The sequence below is a fragment of the Erigeron canadensis genome, chromosome 7, assembly GCF_010389155.1.
Source record: "Erigeron canadensis isolate Cc75 chromosome 7, C_canadensis_v1, whole genome shotgun sequence".
NCBI lineage: Eukaryota > Viridiplantae > Streptophyta > Magnoliopsida > Asterales > Asteraceae > Erigeron > Erigeron canadensis.
In genome coordinates this window covers 23,211,472-23,229,149 of record NC_057767.1, presented here as the reverse complement: position 1 = coordinate 23,229,149, position 17,678 = coordinate 23,211,472, and the positions used below count along the sequence as shown (strand labels likewise).

Sequence of the window (17,678 nt, the reverse complement as noted above, 5' to 3'; positions counted from 1 at the left end):
ACATTTTTTTTTTACGATCATTATTGATTCATTCCATTAACTCATTTGTTCACATATTAAGCGTTTCATTAAATGTTTTTTTAAGCAAATTTAACTCAAATCTCAGTTTATTGAACACCTTTTTAAAGGTGTCGCACATCGTGCTGGTAAAAAAAATCCTAATATGATATAAAGAATTACATAACCCAGACTATATTGTACTATGTATTTTTGAAGAATTAAAATATGAGTAGATAATTACACAAATGAACCATCTAGTTTGACAATATTATTGCTAGTTTGATCAATACCTTTTACAAATGACGCTGAACGTCCACATGGTATGCACCCGATCTTCCATTGAAAGCGTCTCTTACCCAAAAATCCCTTTACAAAAGGTAGGGACGAAAATGCATACCTTGGGACGATCTGAGCGGAAAAATGCTTACCCTAGGTATGTTTGGTGTAGTTTATAACATGTAAAGATGAAACAAATATTATTGGACAAACAAGGGCAACTTTGTAATTGACCCATAAGATTCAAATCAAATTATCGTGAAAGAAAAATACATGTCGTATCTTAACCTATATAATTGAAAAATAACGAGGGTACCTTGCGGCGACGGTGGTGGAGAATGCGGATTAGTGGTGTCGGTGATGATATTATTATTGGTGGTGGTGACGGTGTAAAGTGGTGTAGGTTGATGTAATTGTAATAGTGGAAAATTTTAAAAGATAATGACTTAAAGTGTTAATTATTAAAATAAAGGTTTAGAGTGTAAATGAATTCATTAAGGGGTAAATATAAAAAGTTAAGGACAATTCTGGTAATTCAAAGGTAGAATTACCTAAAAAAAAAGCTTTTTACTTTATAAAGGAATATAGATATAGATATAGATGATTTCTAACTTATTATTAATTTTAAGACTCAAAAATATAATCCATCATATCATCAAACATGTCAACCAATATTATCAATATCTCTATCTCTACTACATTGTAAAACATTTATTTCCTCTAAATTTTTTCAACTTTTCAATAATGTATGTATACATACTAGTTTATAATGTACAATACATCTATATACATCTCAACCATTCATTTTTGTCTCCACCCAAATCTCAACCACTCATTTTTCCCTCTCCCCTGCATAAATCATTTTATTCCTCTAATTCATTCAAAATATTTTATCTCAAAAACCGTACATCGATAAATTATAAAAATTATATGGGTGTTCTTAAAATTTCACGTTTTTTCATTATAGATGTCATTTGATATATTTTCGACAAAATTTTAAATCCGAGTGCGTAGCCCGTACTACTAACGCATTTGGCAATCACACTCTATGACATATCACAACCTATGACCTATCACACTGTATGACCTATTACCCTACCATGTTTCAATTATATAGTATTTGATTAAAGTTATATGAATTAATTGTGTTTTTTGTGTGTTTTATTGGTATAACTTTCATCAACTATTATATAACACAAATAAAAATATTCATGTTCAAAATTCATAAAGTTTGATTTTGAAAATTTAAAAATGAACAAATTTAATGGGATGGAAGAAGTATATATTAAAGGGATATTTTAATTGTAGACACCAAGTTAGTCATTTCTTTTTCAAGTATTGGCTCCTATAACTCGAAAGAAACAAAAGAACATAAAACAAATTAATCACTTAGAAAAAAGTGAACATAAAAGCATTTTTTTTTTCAAATATAAAAAAGTGACAATACTATGTTGACAGCAAAATTTGTTCCAAACATGACATATAGATATATTCTATGTGTTTGTGATTCGATCAACTCCAAATTTTACTTTGTCACAGTCAAAATCCATGAAATCGTCTCAACAAATTTTGATGCTGAATTTTCTTTTCTTCAGATTTATAAATGTTACATATTCAAATCCTACGTGTCATGCAATTCAAAAGTGTGGAAATGTTACCATACCTTACCCTTTTTCAACTAGATATGTTTAGATGGTAATATTTCCACATTTTTCAACTGCATGACACGAGAACAGTGATGTAAAAGGAACTATATATAGATCATGTGGATCCTGAGTACTTTTTTACGGGTAAATTGAACGAGAAGAGTGATGTTTATAGTTTTGGAGTTGTTCTTGTCGAGCTACTTACCGGACAAAGATTCATTCTTTAGAGATTTCGTTAAACGTATATAGGGGTGCAGCAGCATTCCTTTCTTCCCTATTGGAACGCGATGCATTGTTTAAAGTTCTTGATAAACAGCTAAAGAGCGAGGAGTATGCTAACGTGGTGAAAGGTGTGGCTAAACTAGCAATTAACTGCCTTGATCTTGAAGGGAGGAACATGCCTACAATGAAAGAAGTGGTAACAGAACTGGAGAAACTAAGATGTATTTTCTTATCAACTACCTAGTGTGGTTAATTATTAATATTGCAATTTATTAAGTAACTACTTTGGGTTAATTATGTAAACACAAGTACTTTGGTTGCATGTATTTTCAGGTTTTCACAGTTGATTTTTGAGATCTAATTAACTAAAAATGTCCTATTTAAAGAGAATGTAAAATATAGTTATAAAATTTGTTTGGTAAACGGAAACATGGAGTCACTCTGGTTTCGGATTACAAAGGGTTTGTTACTTTTTGTGAATGAATAGGGAACTTTGGCATCGAGCAAGTGAGCAACTATAAGATATTCTTCAATCATATGAACTTTAGCTTCTATTCTGTAGCCAATTTCCACTCCACCAATAATCAATTTGCTGTAATTTCGATGTAAATCATCCACAACTAGTAGTATCCAGGACTAAATTACACCAGGTGCAAATTTTTTTTTTTTTTATTTATTCCAATTAGTGATGATATAATAGACTTACTAAATGATTTATACTCGTATTACATTATAAAGCATTTACCCCATTTTTTTCCCCTAAAAAGTTAATCTACCAAATTTGCACTTCTATTTATGTTACACCACCAAATATGCATTATTGTGTTGTACAGTACAACACTGTAAAGCATAGGAAGTGGTGTATCGCCAAAAATTAGTGGTGTACAGTTCGCTATTTTGGCTTGTATAGGATGTGACTCAAATGTAACAAGAATGATATTACATAAAAACATAAATTCCCTGTGTTCTAGTTTTCGGTTCTATATTCATGTATCATCTCTTTCTCCCGTAACACAGCCATTTGACAATAATAATGAATAAACTAGCACCTATTTTCTTCCATGGTGGTAAGGTCTACATCTTAAATCAGTTGATTTTCTGTTTGTAAAATCCATTTGATTGTTCACTAAAGAAAACTAATTTTTGCAAAATATATAAAGCTAATAAAACTAACTACATGCTCTAAGAATGGAGAATTTCGTAAACAAATCAAATTCATTCAACATACAGGAAATTGAAGCGATTGAAACTAGAGTTAGATGTTGGCATAAAGAAACTCATAAAGATAACATAAAGATGAAGAAATTAGAAAACCAAATGCAATGTAATTCTCCCAATGAAATAAGAATAAAGATAAGAATTTTAACATGAGGTTTCAAGTCTTCACTGCGCTGGTTGTTCCTCACTTTGCTTTGCACCAGGTGCTTCCTTAATTTCATCAGCTCCATCCTCCTGAATCAATATATCAACAAAAGAAATGAATTTAGTATCAACTCTGTAAAGATTAGAGATGTCATAATGGGCGGGTTAGGTTGCCTGGATAACAGGTTTGGGTCTACATCGATAACTTTTGTTATCGACCAAAATGGATAGGAATGGCCCAAAAACAAACTTTCTCCAACTTTTAGAATAGTTATTGCATATAGCATGTGATAAATATGAGTTCAGAATTATACTATGATACAAAGATAACTCTTTTCTACTAAAGCTATTTCGTATGTTTTATGCATTAACAATACAGATTGGATGACTATCGTCCTGCTTACAGATTTGACCCATTTGAACGGTTTTCCTTTATATCTAAATATTATCTGTTTGAAGTGCTGAAAATAAAATATATAATCCTAACAGATCCATTTATAAGTAAATGGGTCGAAATTCAGCCTTTAGGGAAAAAAACTCATGCATACCTGCATATCGGATGTCCATAAAGTGAGGTTGTCACGAAGCAATTGCATGATCAAGGTGCTGTCTTTGTATGACTCTTCACCCAAGGTATCCAACTCAGCGATTGCTTCGTCAAATGCCTTTAAAAAGAGAAAGTCATCATATATCCAGAGAAGTAAAAACACTCCATAAGTCGGAGTTTTGGTTTGAAGTTTTAAAGTTCATACCTGTTTGGCAAGGCCACAAGCTCGGTCTGGAGAGTTCAAAATTTCATAGTAAAAGACGGAGAAGTTGAGAGCCAGTCCTAGGCGGATTGGGTGTGTTGGGGCAAGTTCACTGTTTGCAATATCCTGCAAATTTATATAAACAACTTTCTTTTCAATATAAGGTTAAATTTCAAACCAGAAGTTAATGAAAAGCCTCTATCAAAATCATGTAAAAATTCAAATATTAACTTAATGAAATTATTTAAAGTGATCACTATTTTGTAAGAGCTATTGGCCATTAGTTTTATGGGTCATTGACATATATACGGCCATGTCAAAGACCCGACCCTTAATCTTTATTGAATCGATCTTTGACAATCTCTAATAAAACTAACAAATTATTTCCCCTGTATAACATGTTTAATATATACAGGGCATTTACATATTTTCCAAAATTAGACTGCATAATTACATATATCATCAAAGTATGCTTTAAGAGCATTGTATTTATGCATTGAAAACTTTCACGTTAGGGAAATATGTAATTATTCAACTCCAGTTGCGGATATATACTGGCAGAAGTACTTTATAATAGAGGATAGATAAAATTGGAAACGGAAAAGTTAACCTGCGCAGACTTATAAGCTGTGAGAGTACTCTCAGCAGCCTCTTTTCTTTCCCCACCGGTCTTAAATTCCGCCAAATACCTATGATAATCTCCCTTCATTTTCAAATAAAAGACCTTAGAATCACCAGTAGACGCGGAAGCAATCAATCTAGAGTCAAGAAGCTTCAAAATCCCATCACAAATCTTGGTAAGCTCTTCTTCAATCTTGGACCTATAACCTTTAATCACAGTCACGTGGTCCTCATTACCACGAGATTCCTCTTTTTGTTCAATCGACGAAATAATTCTCCACGAGGCACGACGAGCACCAATAACATTCTTGTACGCAACAGATAACAAGTTACGTTCCTCAACTGTTAGTTCGTCGGTTTCTGATACTTTTTCCATGAATTCAACCATTTCGTCGTAGCGTTCTGCTTGTTCTGCTAGTTTTGCCATATAGACATTTTGTTCACGGGTCGATAATGCCATTTTTTTTTATCTTTCTTGTTAGTTTAATTAGGTGAAAGGACTAATATGATGTGGGCTGGTTTTGAAATGAATTTAGGGAATGAGGAAGAGATTATTGAGGAGAAAATGTGAGGATGAGATAGAATAGTGGAGATAAAAAGGGGTCTTTTAATTTGCATGGCAATTACCATATTTATTTTGTATGGTGTGAAAATTTAAAAGATGTCTGGTTTGAATGTTTCATATTTTAGTTTCAGAGTAAATTACATTACATTATGACATTGTTTATTTGAGATTTTACTCTTTAAACTTTTAAAATCAAAACTATACAAATAAGGGACCAAATGTCTAGAACGAACTAAGGTATTGGACATTGTTTAATATTGTAACAAACAAAGTGCATACATCTCACAAAGAATCCAGTGTTTCATACTAAAACAAAATACATTAACATGTGGTATTATTTGACGAGAAAGTTAGCAAATCATGATATAGTTGAAGTTTACCATGGCAGTTAAATTTTTCATAACTTCAACTGATATTCTGAAAATTTCATGACGAAGGCATCAGAAAAGCGAAACAATTGTGTTAATATTCCCAATTTGACTTGTAGTTTGGGTGCCGTTTAGTCAAAAGTATACTGAAACTGTGATAAGATTAGTCATGGTTTGATATCGACATTTTGTAAGAGGATATCTTATAGTTACTCAGTGGCGAAGTTCTTCCGATCTATTTGAACAAACCTTTTTTAATCAGAATCCAGAGTGATTCCGTGTTTTTTTTTTACGTAGATACATATTTTCTTACAAACTTCAACAAAACTACCTAGTTGATGACAAAACACATCTTAGTTGCTCTAGTTCTGTTTTCACTTCTTTCATTGTAGGCCTGTTCCTCCCTTCAAGATCAAGACAGTTAATTGCTAGTTTAGCAACACCTTTCACCACTTCAGCATACTCCTCGCTCTTCAGTTGTTTATCAAGAACTTTAAACAATGAATTACGTTCCAATAGTGAAGAAAGATATGCGGCTGTACCAATATATACGTTTAAAGAAATCTCTAAAGAATGAATTTTTGTTCCAGTAAGTAGCTCTACAAGAACAGCTCCAAAACTATAAACATCACTCTTCTCGTTTAATTTCCCCGTATAAAGGTACTCAGGATCCACATAACCTATAGTTCCTTTAACAAATGTCGATAGATGGCTGTGACCGAGTGGGACAAATCTTGAAATTCCAAAGTCAGACACTTTTGCAGAGAAGTCATCATTCAGTAGTATGTTTGAGGGCTTGACATCTCTATGGATTATTTGTGTGGTTGAGTTCATATAATAAAGAGCTTCAGCAGTTTCTGCAGCTATCTTTAGCCGTGTTTCAAAAGTCATCACTGTTTCCTGGTGTATGTGGCGGCTTAAGGTGTTATTGGTTATATATTCATACACAAGCAACGGTACCTGTGTCTCTAAGCAACAACCAAGGAGTTTTATGATATTTGGATGATTGATTTGTGATAGAATTATCACCTCATTTATGAATTGCTTGATTTGACTTTCGTCAATTACTTTAGACTTTTTGATGGCTACCATTGTCTTGTTTACTAAGATTCCTCTGTAAACGACACCATACCCACCCTGGCCTATAATGTTGGTATCACTGAAGTTGTCGGTAGCTTTCTTCAGTTCTTCATACGTGAATATTATCGCATTATTGTTGTTTACATGATCTTTCCTTGCAAATAGCACTTTTTGTAACATGATTCCACCATTTTGTTTAGAGAAATCCTCTCTACCCTTGATTGTTTTCCTCTTCTTTATTCCACAATATGTCAAAGTTATGACTATAGTTGCTCCTGCAACACAAAAAATCCCCACCATAGCTTTACCTGCAATGACACCTAAACTAATTATGCTCTTAGACAAAATATTGTCTTTATACTCACATTTCTTTGCAAGGAGCCATTACCCTTGGTGACAAATGCATTATCTGATAAATTTGTACCACATACTTCACCATTGTTTTCATCACTTTTGAGTCCATTTGGGCAAACACAATCATAACTCCCTTCTGTGTTCTTACAAATATATTTTGACGGGCACTTATGGTGTTCTGAATATTCACACTCATTTATATCTGATAAAGAAACAAAGGAAAAAATCATGATAATACCATGATAAACTTGACGACTAACATAAATTTGTATAAATGTAAAGTATTAAAAGAACCTTGACATCCATCATTGACATATGGGTTTCCACTATATCCGTCAGAGCATATGCAACGATACCCAGGAAGACCGCTTTCCCTATCTCCATCCTGACATCTACTTTTCCCTCTGCACATGTAAGTTGAATTGTCCTTTATTGCCTCTTCACAATAAGTATCACCAGCAAACCATTCAAGAACCACCGAAAAAGATGTAAAATTTCTCATAGTACTAAGATCACCAACGCTGAAGTTATACTTGGTATATTCCACTATGTAAGCATGACCACACTTACTATAAGTTGGTACCTTTGAGTGGTATATGTTGTCACTAGCTGTAAATGAAACGGTTGTCATGCCTTGAGGAATGGATGCTATGCAACACCCGGAGCCTTGGCATGGCCCATTTTCAAAATCATGGTAGTGGTCACAATTTGTCGAGCAACTTGTTTCCGCAGAGGGTGCTTCAAGCGACATATTAGCTTCAATGTTACAACCTACTCCGACAAACTTGTTTTGCGTGTATGAGAAGGGGAACCTATGTGTTTTAACCATTATCACTGAGAAAGAAGTTAAATTTCCATATGCGTCCCAGCAGCCAAACCCAACCGGTAGAGCCACTATTAGACGACCATCTAGTTTTATTTCTAGAACTTCCAGATGATCACTGATATGACCCCTTAGTTGTTGTGGTAGCACCAAGACGCTAGATATGCTTAGGCGCGGAATTTGTGTTCTAGGGTCACAATGTATGTAGTAAGATTTGTCTAGGTAACAATCATGTACGGTTGAAAAGGGGTAATATACGGTAACACTTCCACATTTTTCAACTGCAGGACATGTAGGCTTTAAATAGGCAGCATTTATATATCTGAAAAATATAAAATTGAGCAGCAAAATTTGTTGTGAAAATTTCATGGATTTTGCTTGTGACATAAGTTTGGGAGTTGAATCATACAAACACATAGTCCAGTATATTATACTCGTATATATATAAGGTACAAATGCATATGTACAAATCCTTGTTACCTATTTTTAAAGAAAGAAAGTTTTTCTGTCCACTTTTTTCTAAGTACCCATTATGATCATTTTGTTTTATATTCCGTGTTTTTTTTCTACAACCGTCCTAAAGGTGAATATACTTGAATAAAAATAGGCTCGTATGTTGCCCGCTTAACACACTGGGTTACATACTTTGTCATATCATATCGTTACTATTAATTGAGATATATTTAATAATATAATACGATGTCTAAATCTTAATATTGTTGTTTGACCTTAATTGAGATATACCGGAGTACTATTCAATCTGTAAAACTACCAAAGATAAATCTTAATATTGTTGTTTGACTTTCTCAACTGCTTAATGTGAAATAATCCAAAAAGGTACCACTCAAAGTTATAACCCTTTGAGTGGGTCACTCTCCAAGAATAAAAAAGAGGATAAAAGAAAGACTTTTGGGACAATTTTCTCTGATTCTTTGAAAACAAAATTACAATGCTTGAATAGAAAACTTGCAAAACTACCCTACCATTCTACATGCACTTTATTTAGAGAACATGGGATGAAAAACGTGATCCTACATGCAACATGGGAAGCTATTTTCCCATTGACACAAATAACATGTAACCATTTGAAACAAATACTATGCTTGACTAGTTCCTCAGGTTAACTTCCTCAGAGGACTTTGACATGGGCTTGAGGACTTGGGCTCCTGATCAGTCCAGGATTGTATCATTGCCCACCCCTTGAGAAGCAACCTTGTCCTCAAGGTCGGTAATCTTGACGCTTGAAGCAGCAACGTTTTGTAGCTGTGCACCTACAAGAGTAACAAGCTTGTTGTTGTGGTAAAACGAAAGGGATGGAATGGCAAAGTTGGCTTTGACCGGTCCCTAAGAGCGTAAGCGCGCAATCAAATCCCAATATGATCTCACAACCTTTGAACTCCAAAAGAAACATAGAAACAGGAAACAATGTTTGATTCAAAGTGAGTGGAACGTTAGAACAAAACCCGATGCATTGAAGTGGTTCCCCATTATCGACGAGAACCGGAAAGGGTGTTGTGAGATGGGTTGTCAGATTTAACATCAAAGCAACATGACATTGAATGAGGTTGTGGGTGGTGAGGTGAGCAAAAACCGAACCGAAAACTGAAAATACCATAAAAACCAAAAAATCCGAACTAAAAAAACCGAAAACCCAAAAAACCAATGGTTTTCGGTTTTGATTTTGTAAAAACTGAATGTTATGGTTCGGTTTTGGTTTTATATGAAAAACCGAACCATAAAAACCGAACCGAATAAAAAATATATACTATCTATATTATTTTGTATTTATATCATATTATACTCATTCTCATTAGATATTTTAATATATTTGATTTTGTTATTATACAAAACAATATAAATTATATGTTTTATGTGAAATTACACAACAAGATCTTTCAATCAATTGTATATTGAAACAACACGTGAAATATATAAATAGTTGATAATTTCTCATCAGATATTTTAATATATTTGATTTATCGTCATTATTGTATTGTTGATAATTTATCGATGTTGTATCATAATCATAGGGTATTAACTTTAAACTTTTTTAGCTCAAGATGGCTCAAACCCACAAGTGGTTTAAGACCGATTAAAACCGAACTGAAAAAGACTCAAACCGAAAAAACCGAAACCGAAAAAACTGAAAACCAATGGTTTTAGATTTCAGAAACCAAATTATAGCGGTTCGTTTTTCGGTTAGTGTGTGCTGCAGCCTGAAGCAACTAGGATGCTAACTGGGTGGTGTTGTATAATCCCGGTGAGTCGCATAGAGGTAATGGTAGACATACCGAAAAAAAGTGTCGGGGAAACAGAAAGGAAGCGAAGAACAAATGTGTTTTCTTCAGTTGCATTGAGAGCGGTTTTGGTTGCAAAATCATTGTTATCAACAATGAGGAGAAATTGTGGTGGGTTACAATGGTGACCCGGTTGAAACTTTTTTGGGCATTTAAAATAAAGCCTCATAGCTCGGCGTTGTTGCATTTGTTCAGTTGAGAGTCTCGCAGTGGGCAGAGTTGATGTTACAGCACTAGAAGAACATGGCAACATGGGCACAGGGTTAGCAGCCAAGGATGCCAAAATTGCTTGTTGTTTAGAGACAAGAGAGATAGAGGTAGTGAAAGAAGAAACCGGGATATCCATAACAGGCATGATATCCTCTTCTAAGGGCTTGGGGAGCCCAACCGCTTGTGCTAATGAAGTCGGTTTAAGGTGACCGAAAGTTCCTGTTGTATGTCATTACGAAGCCCCGAAACGAAACAATTTAGCAAAGTATCAGGTGGTAACCCAACAACACAGTTGCTTAAGTGTTCAAAATCAGTGACAAATGCGGTAAGAGTGGTGGTTTGGCGTAGCTTGAACAAGGCCGCTTGATGGTTTTCATAAGAACAAGGACCAGAGCGGAGTTCAAGGGCTCGCGAGAACTCAGGCCAACCAGTAAGGAGGTTAGTTTTGGTGAGGTATTTGTACCAATTGAGAGCTTTACTGGTGAAGTAAATCTGCACTAAGGAAAGACGATCAGCGGGTGGATGAAATAGTACTCAAAGTAATTTGTTGCTCGAAAGATCCGATCGACGGGGTTTGAAACATCAAAATTGGGCAGTTATTTTCCCATCAACACAAATAACATGTAACCATTTGAAATAACTACTATGCTTGTCTAGTTCCTCTCGTTAACTTCCTTAGAGGACTTTGACATGGGCTTGAGGACTTGGGCTCCTGAGTCCAGGATTGTATCATAGGGATATGTGTGGGTATGTAATGACTATATGGTAAGAGTGTTGGTATTGGGTGAGTGCTGACTATGTGGTAGGTGCGGCGCCGTAATCGTTGATCAACTTCACAAAGGTTGCATCGTGACTACTTTGGTGGAAACCCAAATACGGTGGAGATTTATTCGAAGATAGGTATCGTATGCCTCAACACTTGTTTTTAAAGATTGTTCGAGATCTTGAGTCCAGATACTCCTATTTACAGGATTCAAATGATGCCCAGTTGAAAAAGGGTTTTATCGCGATTTATAAGTGTACATCAGCAATTAGGCAGCCCGCAACCGGTAATCCACCAGATGAGTACGATGGGTATTTTGAGATGGCACAATGAACGTCAAGTGAATGTCTTCAAATGTTTCGTGACGCTATTGTTCAAACATATTCTAACAAACTCGTGCATATACCCACAACACATGATATACTACAGTTGTATGAAGCGCACAAAGAGAGACATTACATCACCAAGATGCTCAGTAGTTTAGATTGTACACATTTGGTTTGGAAAATGTGTCTAATGGAGTTTAAGGGTCAATATAAACTGGGTGATCATGAACGCCTCACTATTATGATGGAAGCGATGACGTCTCAAGATTTGTGGATATGGCACGCATTCTTTGGCCCTCCAAGTTCACTAAACGACATCAACGTCCTGCAACAATCTCCCTTGTTCCTCACCGAGCGTATGGGCACTGCGCCTAACTTCCTATTAACTGAAATGGGCATGCATAAAGACGTGGCTAGTATCTAATCGATGACATATATCTTATGTGGTCTATGTTTGTTAAAACGTACAAATATCCTATAGCTAGATCCAAAAGGAAAAACGTTCAAGAAAGCACAAGAGTTGGCCTGGAAGGATGTTGAAGGGGTATTCGTTGTTCTCAAGCAAAAATGTGGTATCCTTGCTTGACCGTTTCGACAACGCTCGCTGAAAACAATAAGGAACTTGGTGTATGCGTGTGTGATAATGCACAACATGATTATTCACGATTGAGGTCGTGTGACTAGCCCACTTCATATAAGGGTTCCCGTCGTCCAACCGAGGCGTGAACACGACGCCTTACCAGAAATACGAGACGAGGAGACACATTTCCGTCTTCGAAATGATCTGACAGAGAATATTGCGACTCTAAACTTATCACACCTCTAGCCAAATGAGTATGAGCACTTGAGCAGGACAATGATGAGGACTAGTATCGCTGATATGTTTTTTTAGTTTATTATGTAATGTTTTATGTATTTTAGTATTGTTACGTAATGTTTTAGTTGAATTGAATTTTAATTCTTAAATAAAAATGAAAATTTATAGTGAATGGTGAGTGAGTAATGAGTTGCCAATAAAATTTGGATGAGTGATTAGTGAGTGGTGGAGTTGATGTAATATAAAGAGATTGGTTGAAAGTGAATGATGAGTGGTGGGGTAAGAGGTGAGTTGGCAACCCCCTAAGAAACAAAAGGAATCAATGCAATTGAAAAGTGTATGAAATAAAAATATTTAATTTATTGATTAAAAAAGTAGATGTATTGTACTACTTTTTTGAGAAAGAGTAACTTATTTATTAGGGTATAGATAATTATTTTTAATATTGGAAATTTAAGTGATTAAAAAATTCTTTAGTGAGAAAAAGTGAAAAACTAATAACAATTCTCTGTTTGTAAATAAATAAATTCGACATATACATTTAATTTTTCTTTTTTATATCTATAACAATTAATAAAGAAGAGTGTTTTTTATGATAAAAGAATGAATAAACTATTTTGTTCAATAATAATCACCTCTATTTTTTTCTACGTGTACTTAATATACTTATAATATCATGATAAAAAAAAATACTCATAATGTTCTTAATAAAATAATTTACACCATAAAACCTGTAACTATAAAATAACTACACAATCCCATTTAACAAAAAAAACTTTTACATTTATATTTACCCCACCACCATCGCCGTCATCGCCTCCGTTATCACTTGTCACCACCACTATCACATCACCACCGCTATCACTGTATATTGAGCCGCATCACACGAGCATATGTGTAACGTGTACTTGAATTTGATTTCTATAAAAAGTTTTGTTATATTAATTATATAGTTCCATTTAAATAGGAGTAGTAAAGAAAACCTCTAAATATTTATGACTTTGTAGAGATATAATATTACTCCTCATTTTCTAACTAATTAATCGGCTGCATCACATCTTTGTTTAAGAACTCATTTGTTCGTATATTCCTAGAAATTAGGATGCATAATGTGATGCTCTTTTCGGCACAACAAAATTTTTAACTTCTATCACATTTGGTTTCTATCACAAAACTTGTTTATTTTAACCTCTCACATCTTAATAATTTAATGGAAAATGATAAATCCTCATAAATATTAGCTTAAAAATCTTCCTAAAAGATTAAGAAGGTGACGTGGTATCCATTAATTATCTTTCCTAATTTTGTCTCATGATTTTTTCACATGCAATCATCTCATGGTTAGGAGATTATTATGCTATTTGGTTAGGAGAATTAATTATTTCTCTATTTTAATTCATACAAACTAGACCTGAATCATTTCAACATTAATACAATAAATATAAAACCATTAATACGTGAGAAGTTCTATACCTAAATTTAGGTAAATTACAATCACATATTCACTTTTAATTTCTTCAAAATCATACATTCATTTAGAACTCTTTATTTTTCAAATTGTAATAACCCGACATTTAGGCCGGTCAACCTTACAGAACTAGTAAATGTGAAATGAGTCAAACTTAGATAAAATAATTTCTGTGCAAAAATAATAGGCGTGTGAATATATAGTCGTTAGAAATGTAATTCAAGAATAGATAATATTGTGTCAACAAAATATATGAATGAGTCTCGAGTCAAAATTTTTAAATAAACGAAACATTATCGCGAGTTACCAAAACTATTCGCGAGAGTCCAAAAGAAAAAAAACCCCTCCCACCTCACTTTCTTCCCCCTCTACTCTTTTTGACCCCTTTCTTTCTCAAATAATGGAAGAATATTCTTCTTCGTCTTTTCTGCATCTGAGTTTGGGAATCATCATCTTGTATGGCAAGTAAATTAACCACAACATAATGAATTTTTATCTTTGTTAGCATCTTTGTTAGCTGTTAGTTTGATTTATCTTGCAATGAAGAAAATAAACTAAAGCAAATTAATTAGGGCTAAGTGCGCCAGAATGCAGTCAACTAATCACCAAAAGTTATTGTGTACACGAACTCTAGGTCGGCTTTATTGTATTCAGGAAACTTGAAATTATGTTTATTGTGGACATAAAACGGATGTGGGGCCGGTTACTTCACATATAAAACTTGTTTATTTTCATATATTTTTTTAATTGTGTGCATAAATTAATTCCAAAAAGTTATTGTGTGCATGCCACGTAAGCAGTCAACGTAAAAGTGGTGACCGGCTAACTTCTTACCCGGTAACTTTTGTTTACTATGGGACTCTTAAACAAGTTTCCTTAATACAATAAAGCCGACCTAGAGTTCGTACACACAATAATTTTTCAGGAATAGTTAACTGCATTCCGGCGCGCTTAGCCCAATTAATTATTAAGGGAGTGTAAATTAGTGGCTAAAAATGGGAAGAAACAAGAAAACAATGCTTAATATTGTAACAAGAAAAGTGCGGTACATCTCACAAAGAATTCACTTTTTCATAGTAAAATAAAATACATTAACATGTTGTATTATTTGATGAGGAAGTTAGCATATGGTTGAAGTTTACCAAGGCAGTGACTAATTAAATTTTTCATAATTTTAACTGAAATTCTGAAAATTTCATAACGAAAGGATAATAATAATTGTGATTATATTCTCAATTTAAATTGTAGTTTGGGTGCCTTTTAGTCGAAATTTTGCTGAAACTTCAACAGTACTACCTAGTTGATGACAAAACACATCTTAGTTGCTCCAATTCTATTTTCACTTCTTTCATTGTAGGCCTGTTCCTCCCTTCAAGATCAAGGCAGTTAATTGCTAGTTTAGCAACACCTATCACCACGTCAGCATACTCCTCGCTCTTTAATTGTTTATCAAGAACTTTAAAAAATGCATTGCGTTCCAATAGCGAAGAAAGATATGCTGCTGCGCCCCTATATACGTTTAACGAAATCTCTAAAGAATGAATCTTTGTTCCGGTAAGTAGCTCTACAAGAACAACTCCAAAACTATAAACATCACTCTTCTCGTTCAATTTGCCCGTATAAAAGTATTCAGGATCCACATAACCTATAGTTCCCTTTACATATGTTGATAGATGGCTTTGACCAAATGGGACAAATCTTGAAATTCCAAAATCAGACACTTTGGCAGAAAAGTCATCATTCAATAGTATGTTTGAGGGCTTGACATCTCTATGGATTATTTGTGTGTTCGAGTTCATATAAAAAAGAGCTTCAGCGGTTTCCGTAGCTATCTTTAGCCGTGTTTCAAAGGTCATGCTTGCTCCCTTGTGTATGTGGTGGCATAAAGTATCATTGGTTATATATTCATACACAAGCAAGGGAACTTGTGTCTCTAAGCAACATCCAAGGAGTTTTACAATATTCGGATGATTAATTTGTGATAGAATTACCACCTCATTAATGAACTGATTTATTTGACTTTGGTCAATTAATTTAGACTTCTTGATGGCAACGGTGGTCTTGTTTGCTAAGATTCCTTTGTAAACGACACCATAACCCCCTTCGCCAATAATGTTGGTTTCAGTGAAGTTGTTGGTAGCTTTCTTCATTTCTTCATAGTTGAATAATATCGCATTATTGTCGACTTGATCTTTCCTAGCAAATAGATTTTGTAACATGATTCCACCATTTTGTTTGAAGAAGTTCTCTCTACCCTTGATTATTTTCCTCTTCTTTATTCCACAATATGTCAAAGCCATGACTATAATTGCTCCTGCAATACCAAAAATTCCTGCCATAGCTTTACCTGCATTATCCGGTAAATTTGCACTCTTTGTACACACTCCAGCATTTTTTGCATCAGCTTGGAGTCCCTTTGGGCAAACACAATCATAACTCCCATTTGTGTTCATACAATTATATTCTCGCGGGCACTTATTGAGTTCTGAAGATTCACACTCATTTATATCTGATAAAAAAAGTGAAATGAAATCATATCCTACATTCTATTATATATGACGACCAAAATAGCTTTGTATCAAAATAAAGGGTCAAACGTACCTTGACATCCATCACTGACATACGGGTTTCCACTATATCCATCGTAGCATTGGCAATGATACGCAGGAAGACCGCTTTCCCTATCTGCATCTTCACATACACTGTTCCCTCTGCACATGTAAGTTGTATCGTCCATTTTTGCTTCTTCACAAGAAGTATTGCCGGCAAACCATTCAAGAACCACCGGGAAAGATATGTCATTTCTCATAGTACTAACATCACCAACACTAAAATTATACTTGGTATTTTCCACTATGAAAGCATGGCCACACTTGCTATAATCTGATGCCTTTAATTGGTTTTGGTTAACACTAACCGCAAATGAAGCCATCGTTATGCCTTGAGGAATGGATGTTATGCAACACCCAGAGCCTTGGCATGTACCATTTTTAATATCATTGAAACGGTCACAATTAGTCCCACAACTTGTAGGCATAGAGGATTTTGCTAGCCATATATTCGCTTCAATGTCACAACCTACTCCGACTAACTTGTTTTGCGTGCTTGAGAAGGGGAACCTAACCGTTTCAATCGATATTGTTGAGTAAGAAGTATACATTCCGTGATCGTTAAAGCAACCATACCCAGCCGGTATAGCCACTATTAGACGTCCATCCAAACTTATCTCCAGAACTTCTAGATGACCGCTGCTTTGACTCAATTGTCCATCTTGTAACACAATTAGGCTAGATATGTTGAGTTGGGGAATTTGTGTTTTAGGGTCACATTGTATGTAGTAAGACTCGTCTAGGTAGCAATCATCTATAGTTGAAAAAGGGTAAGGTATAGTAACCTTTCCACATTCGTCAACTGGAGGACAGTTAAGCTTAGTGTTTGTAGCAATTATAAATCGCAACAAAATAAAATTCAGCAGCCAAACTTGTTTAGACAATTTCATGGAGTTTATTAGTAATGGAGTTGAACCAAAAACAAATGGTATAAATACCTACGTGGTCCTTGTCACCTACATTGTTTTATACTCTTTGTTTGTTTCCATAACCGTCTTATGAAGCCGGCATAATACAAGGGGATCAATATATTTAGTTAGTTGTAAAATGTTGCTAATATCAGTTGAGATATATGATAATAGCCTAACAAGATGACAAGCGTTTTTTAAACTTTAAGAAGAT

The 17,678-nt window shown here is 34.4% G+C and overlaps 3 protein-coding genes across 3 annotated transcripts; all 3 read right to left on the bottom strand.

Annotated features, from left to right (window-relative positions):
* Positions 1 to 3,340: 3,340 nt before the first annotated feature.
* Positions 3,341 to 5,455, bottom strand: LOC122607440 (14-3-3-like protein). The gene is made up of 4 exons (XM_043780412.1): positions 4,866 to 5,455; positions 4,259 to 4,381; positions 4,055 to 4,171; positions 3,341 to 3,596 (listed from the first exon to the last, which is right to left on the bottom strand). The coding sequence occupies exons 1-4, from the start codon at positions 5,334 to 5,336 to the stop codon at positions 3,528 to 3,530; spliced, it is 780 nt and encodes a 259-aa protein (XP_043636347.1). The 5' UTR covers positions 5,337 to 5,455; the 3' UTR covers positions 3,341 to 3,527.
* Positions 5,456 to 6,136: 681 nt separating this feature from the next.
* On the bottom strand, positions 6,137 to 7,994 carry LOC122609114 (wall-associated receptor kinase 2-like). The gene is made up of 3 exons (XM_043782175.1): positions 7,538 to 7,994; positions 7,278 to 7,445; positions 6,137 to 7,164 (listed from the first exon to the last, which is right to left on the bottom strand). The coding sequence occupies exons 1-3, from the start codon at positions 7,992 to 7,994 to the stop codon at positions 6,137 to 6,139; spliced, it is 1,653 nt and encodes a 550-aa protein (XP_043638110.1).
* A 7,245-nt stretch (positions 7,995 to 15,239) lies between these two features.
* On the bottom strand, positions 15,240 to 17,446 carry LOC122609113 (wall-associated receptor kinase 2-like). The gene is made up of 2 exons (XM_043782174.1): positions 16,549 to 17,446; positions 15,240 to 16,456 (listed from the first exon to the last, which is right to left on the bottom strand). The coding sequence occupies exons 1-2, from the start codon at positions 17,444 to 17,446 to the stop codon at positions 15,240 to 15,242; spliced, it is 2,115 nt and encodes a 704-aa protein (XP_043638109.1).
* Positions 17,447 to 17,678: the final 232 nt, after the last annotated feature.

Coding starts and splice junctions, on each gene's coding strand:
- LOC122607440 (XM_043780412.1), bottom strand. CDS start 5,336: ATGGCATTATCGACCCGTGAACAAAATGTCTATATGGCAAAACTAGCA. Junction 4,172..4,258: donor CTTGTGGCCTTGCCAAACAG/GTATGAACTTTA, acceptor CTCTTTTTAAAG/GCATTTGACGAAGCAATCGC. Junction 3,597..4,054: donor TATGGACATCCGATATGCAG/GTATGCATGAGT, acceptor ATATTGATTCAG/GAGGATGGAGCTGATGAAAT.
- LOC122609114 (XM_043782175.1), bottom strand. CDS start 7,994: ATGTCGCTTGAAGCACCCTCTGCGGAAACAAGTTGCTCGACAAATTGT. Junction 7,446..7,537: donor TGTCAATGATGGATGTCAAG/GTTCTTTTAATA, acceptor TTTCTTTATCAG/ATATAAATGAGTGTGAATAT. Junction 7,165..7,277: donor TAATGCATTTGTCACCAAGG/GTAATGGCTCCT, acceptor TTTGTGTTGCAG/GAGCAACTATAGTCATAACT.
- LOC122609113 (XM_043782174.1), bottom strand. CDS start 17,446: ATGAAATTGTCTAAACAAGTTTGGCTGCTGAATTTTATTTTGTTGCGA. Junction 16,457..16,548: donor TGTCAGTGATGGATGTCAAG/GTACGTTTGACC, acceptor TTTTTTTATCAG/ATATAAATGAGTGTGAATCT.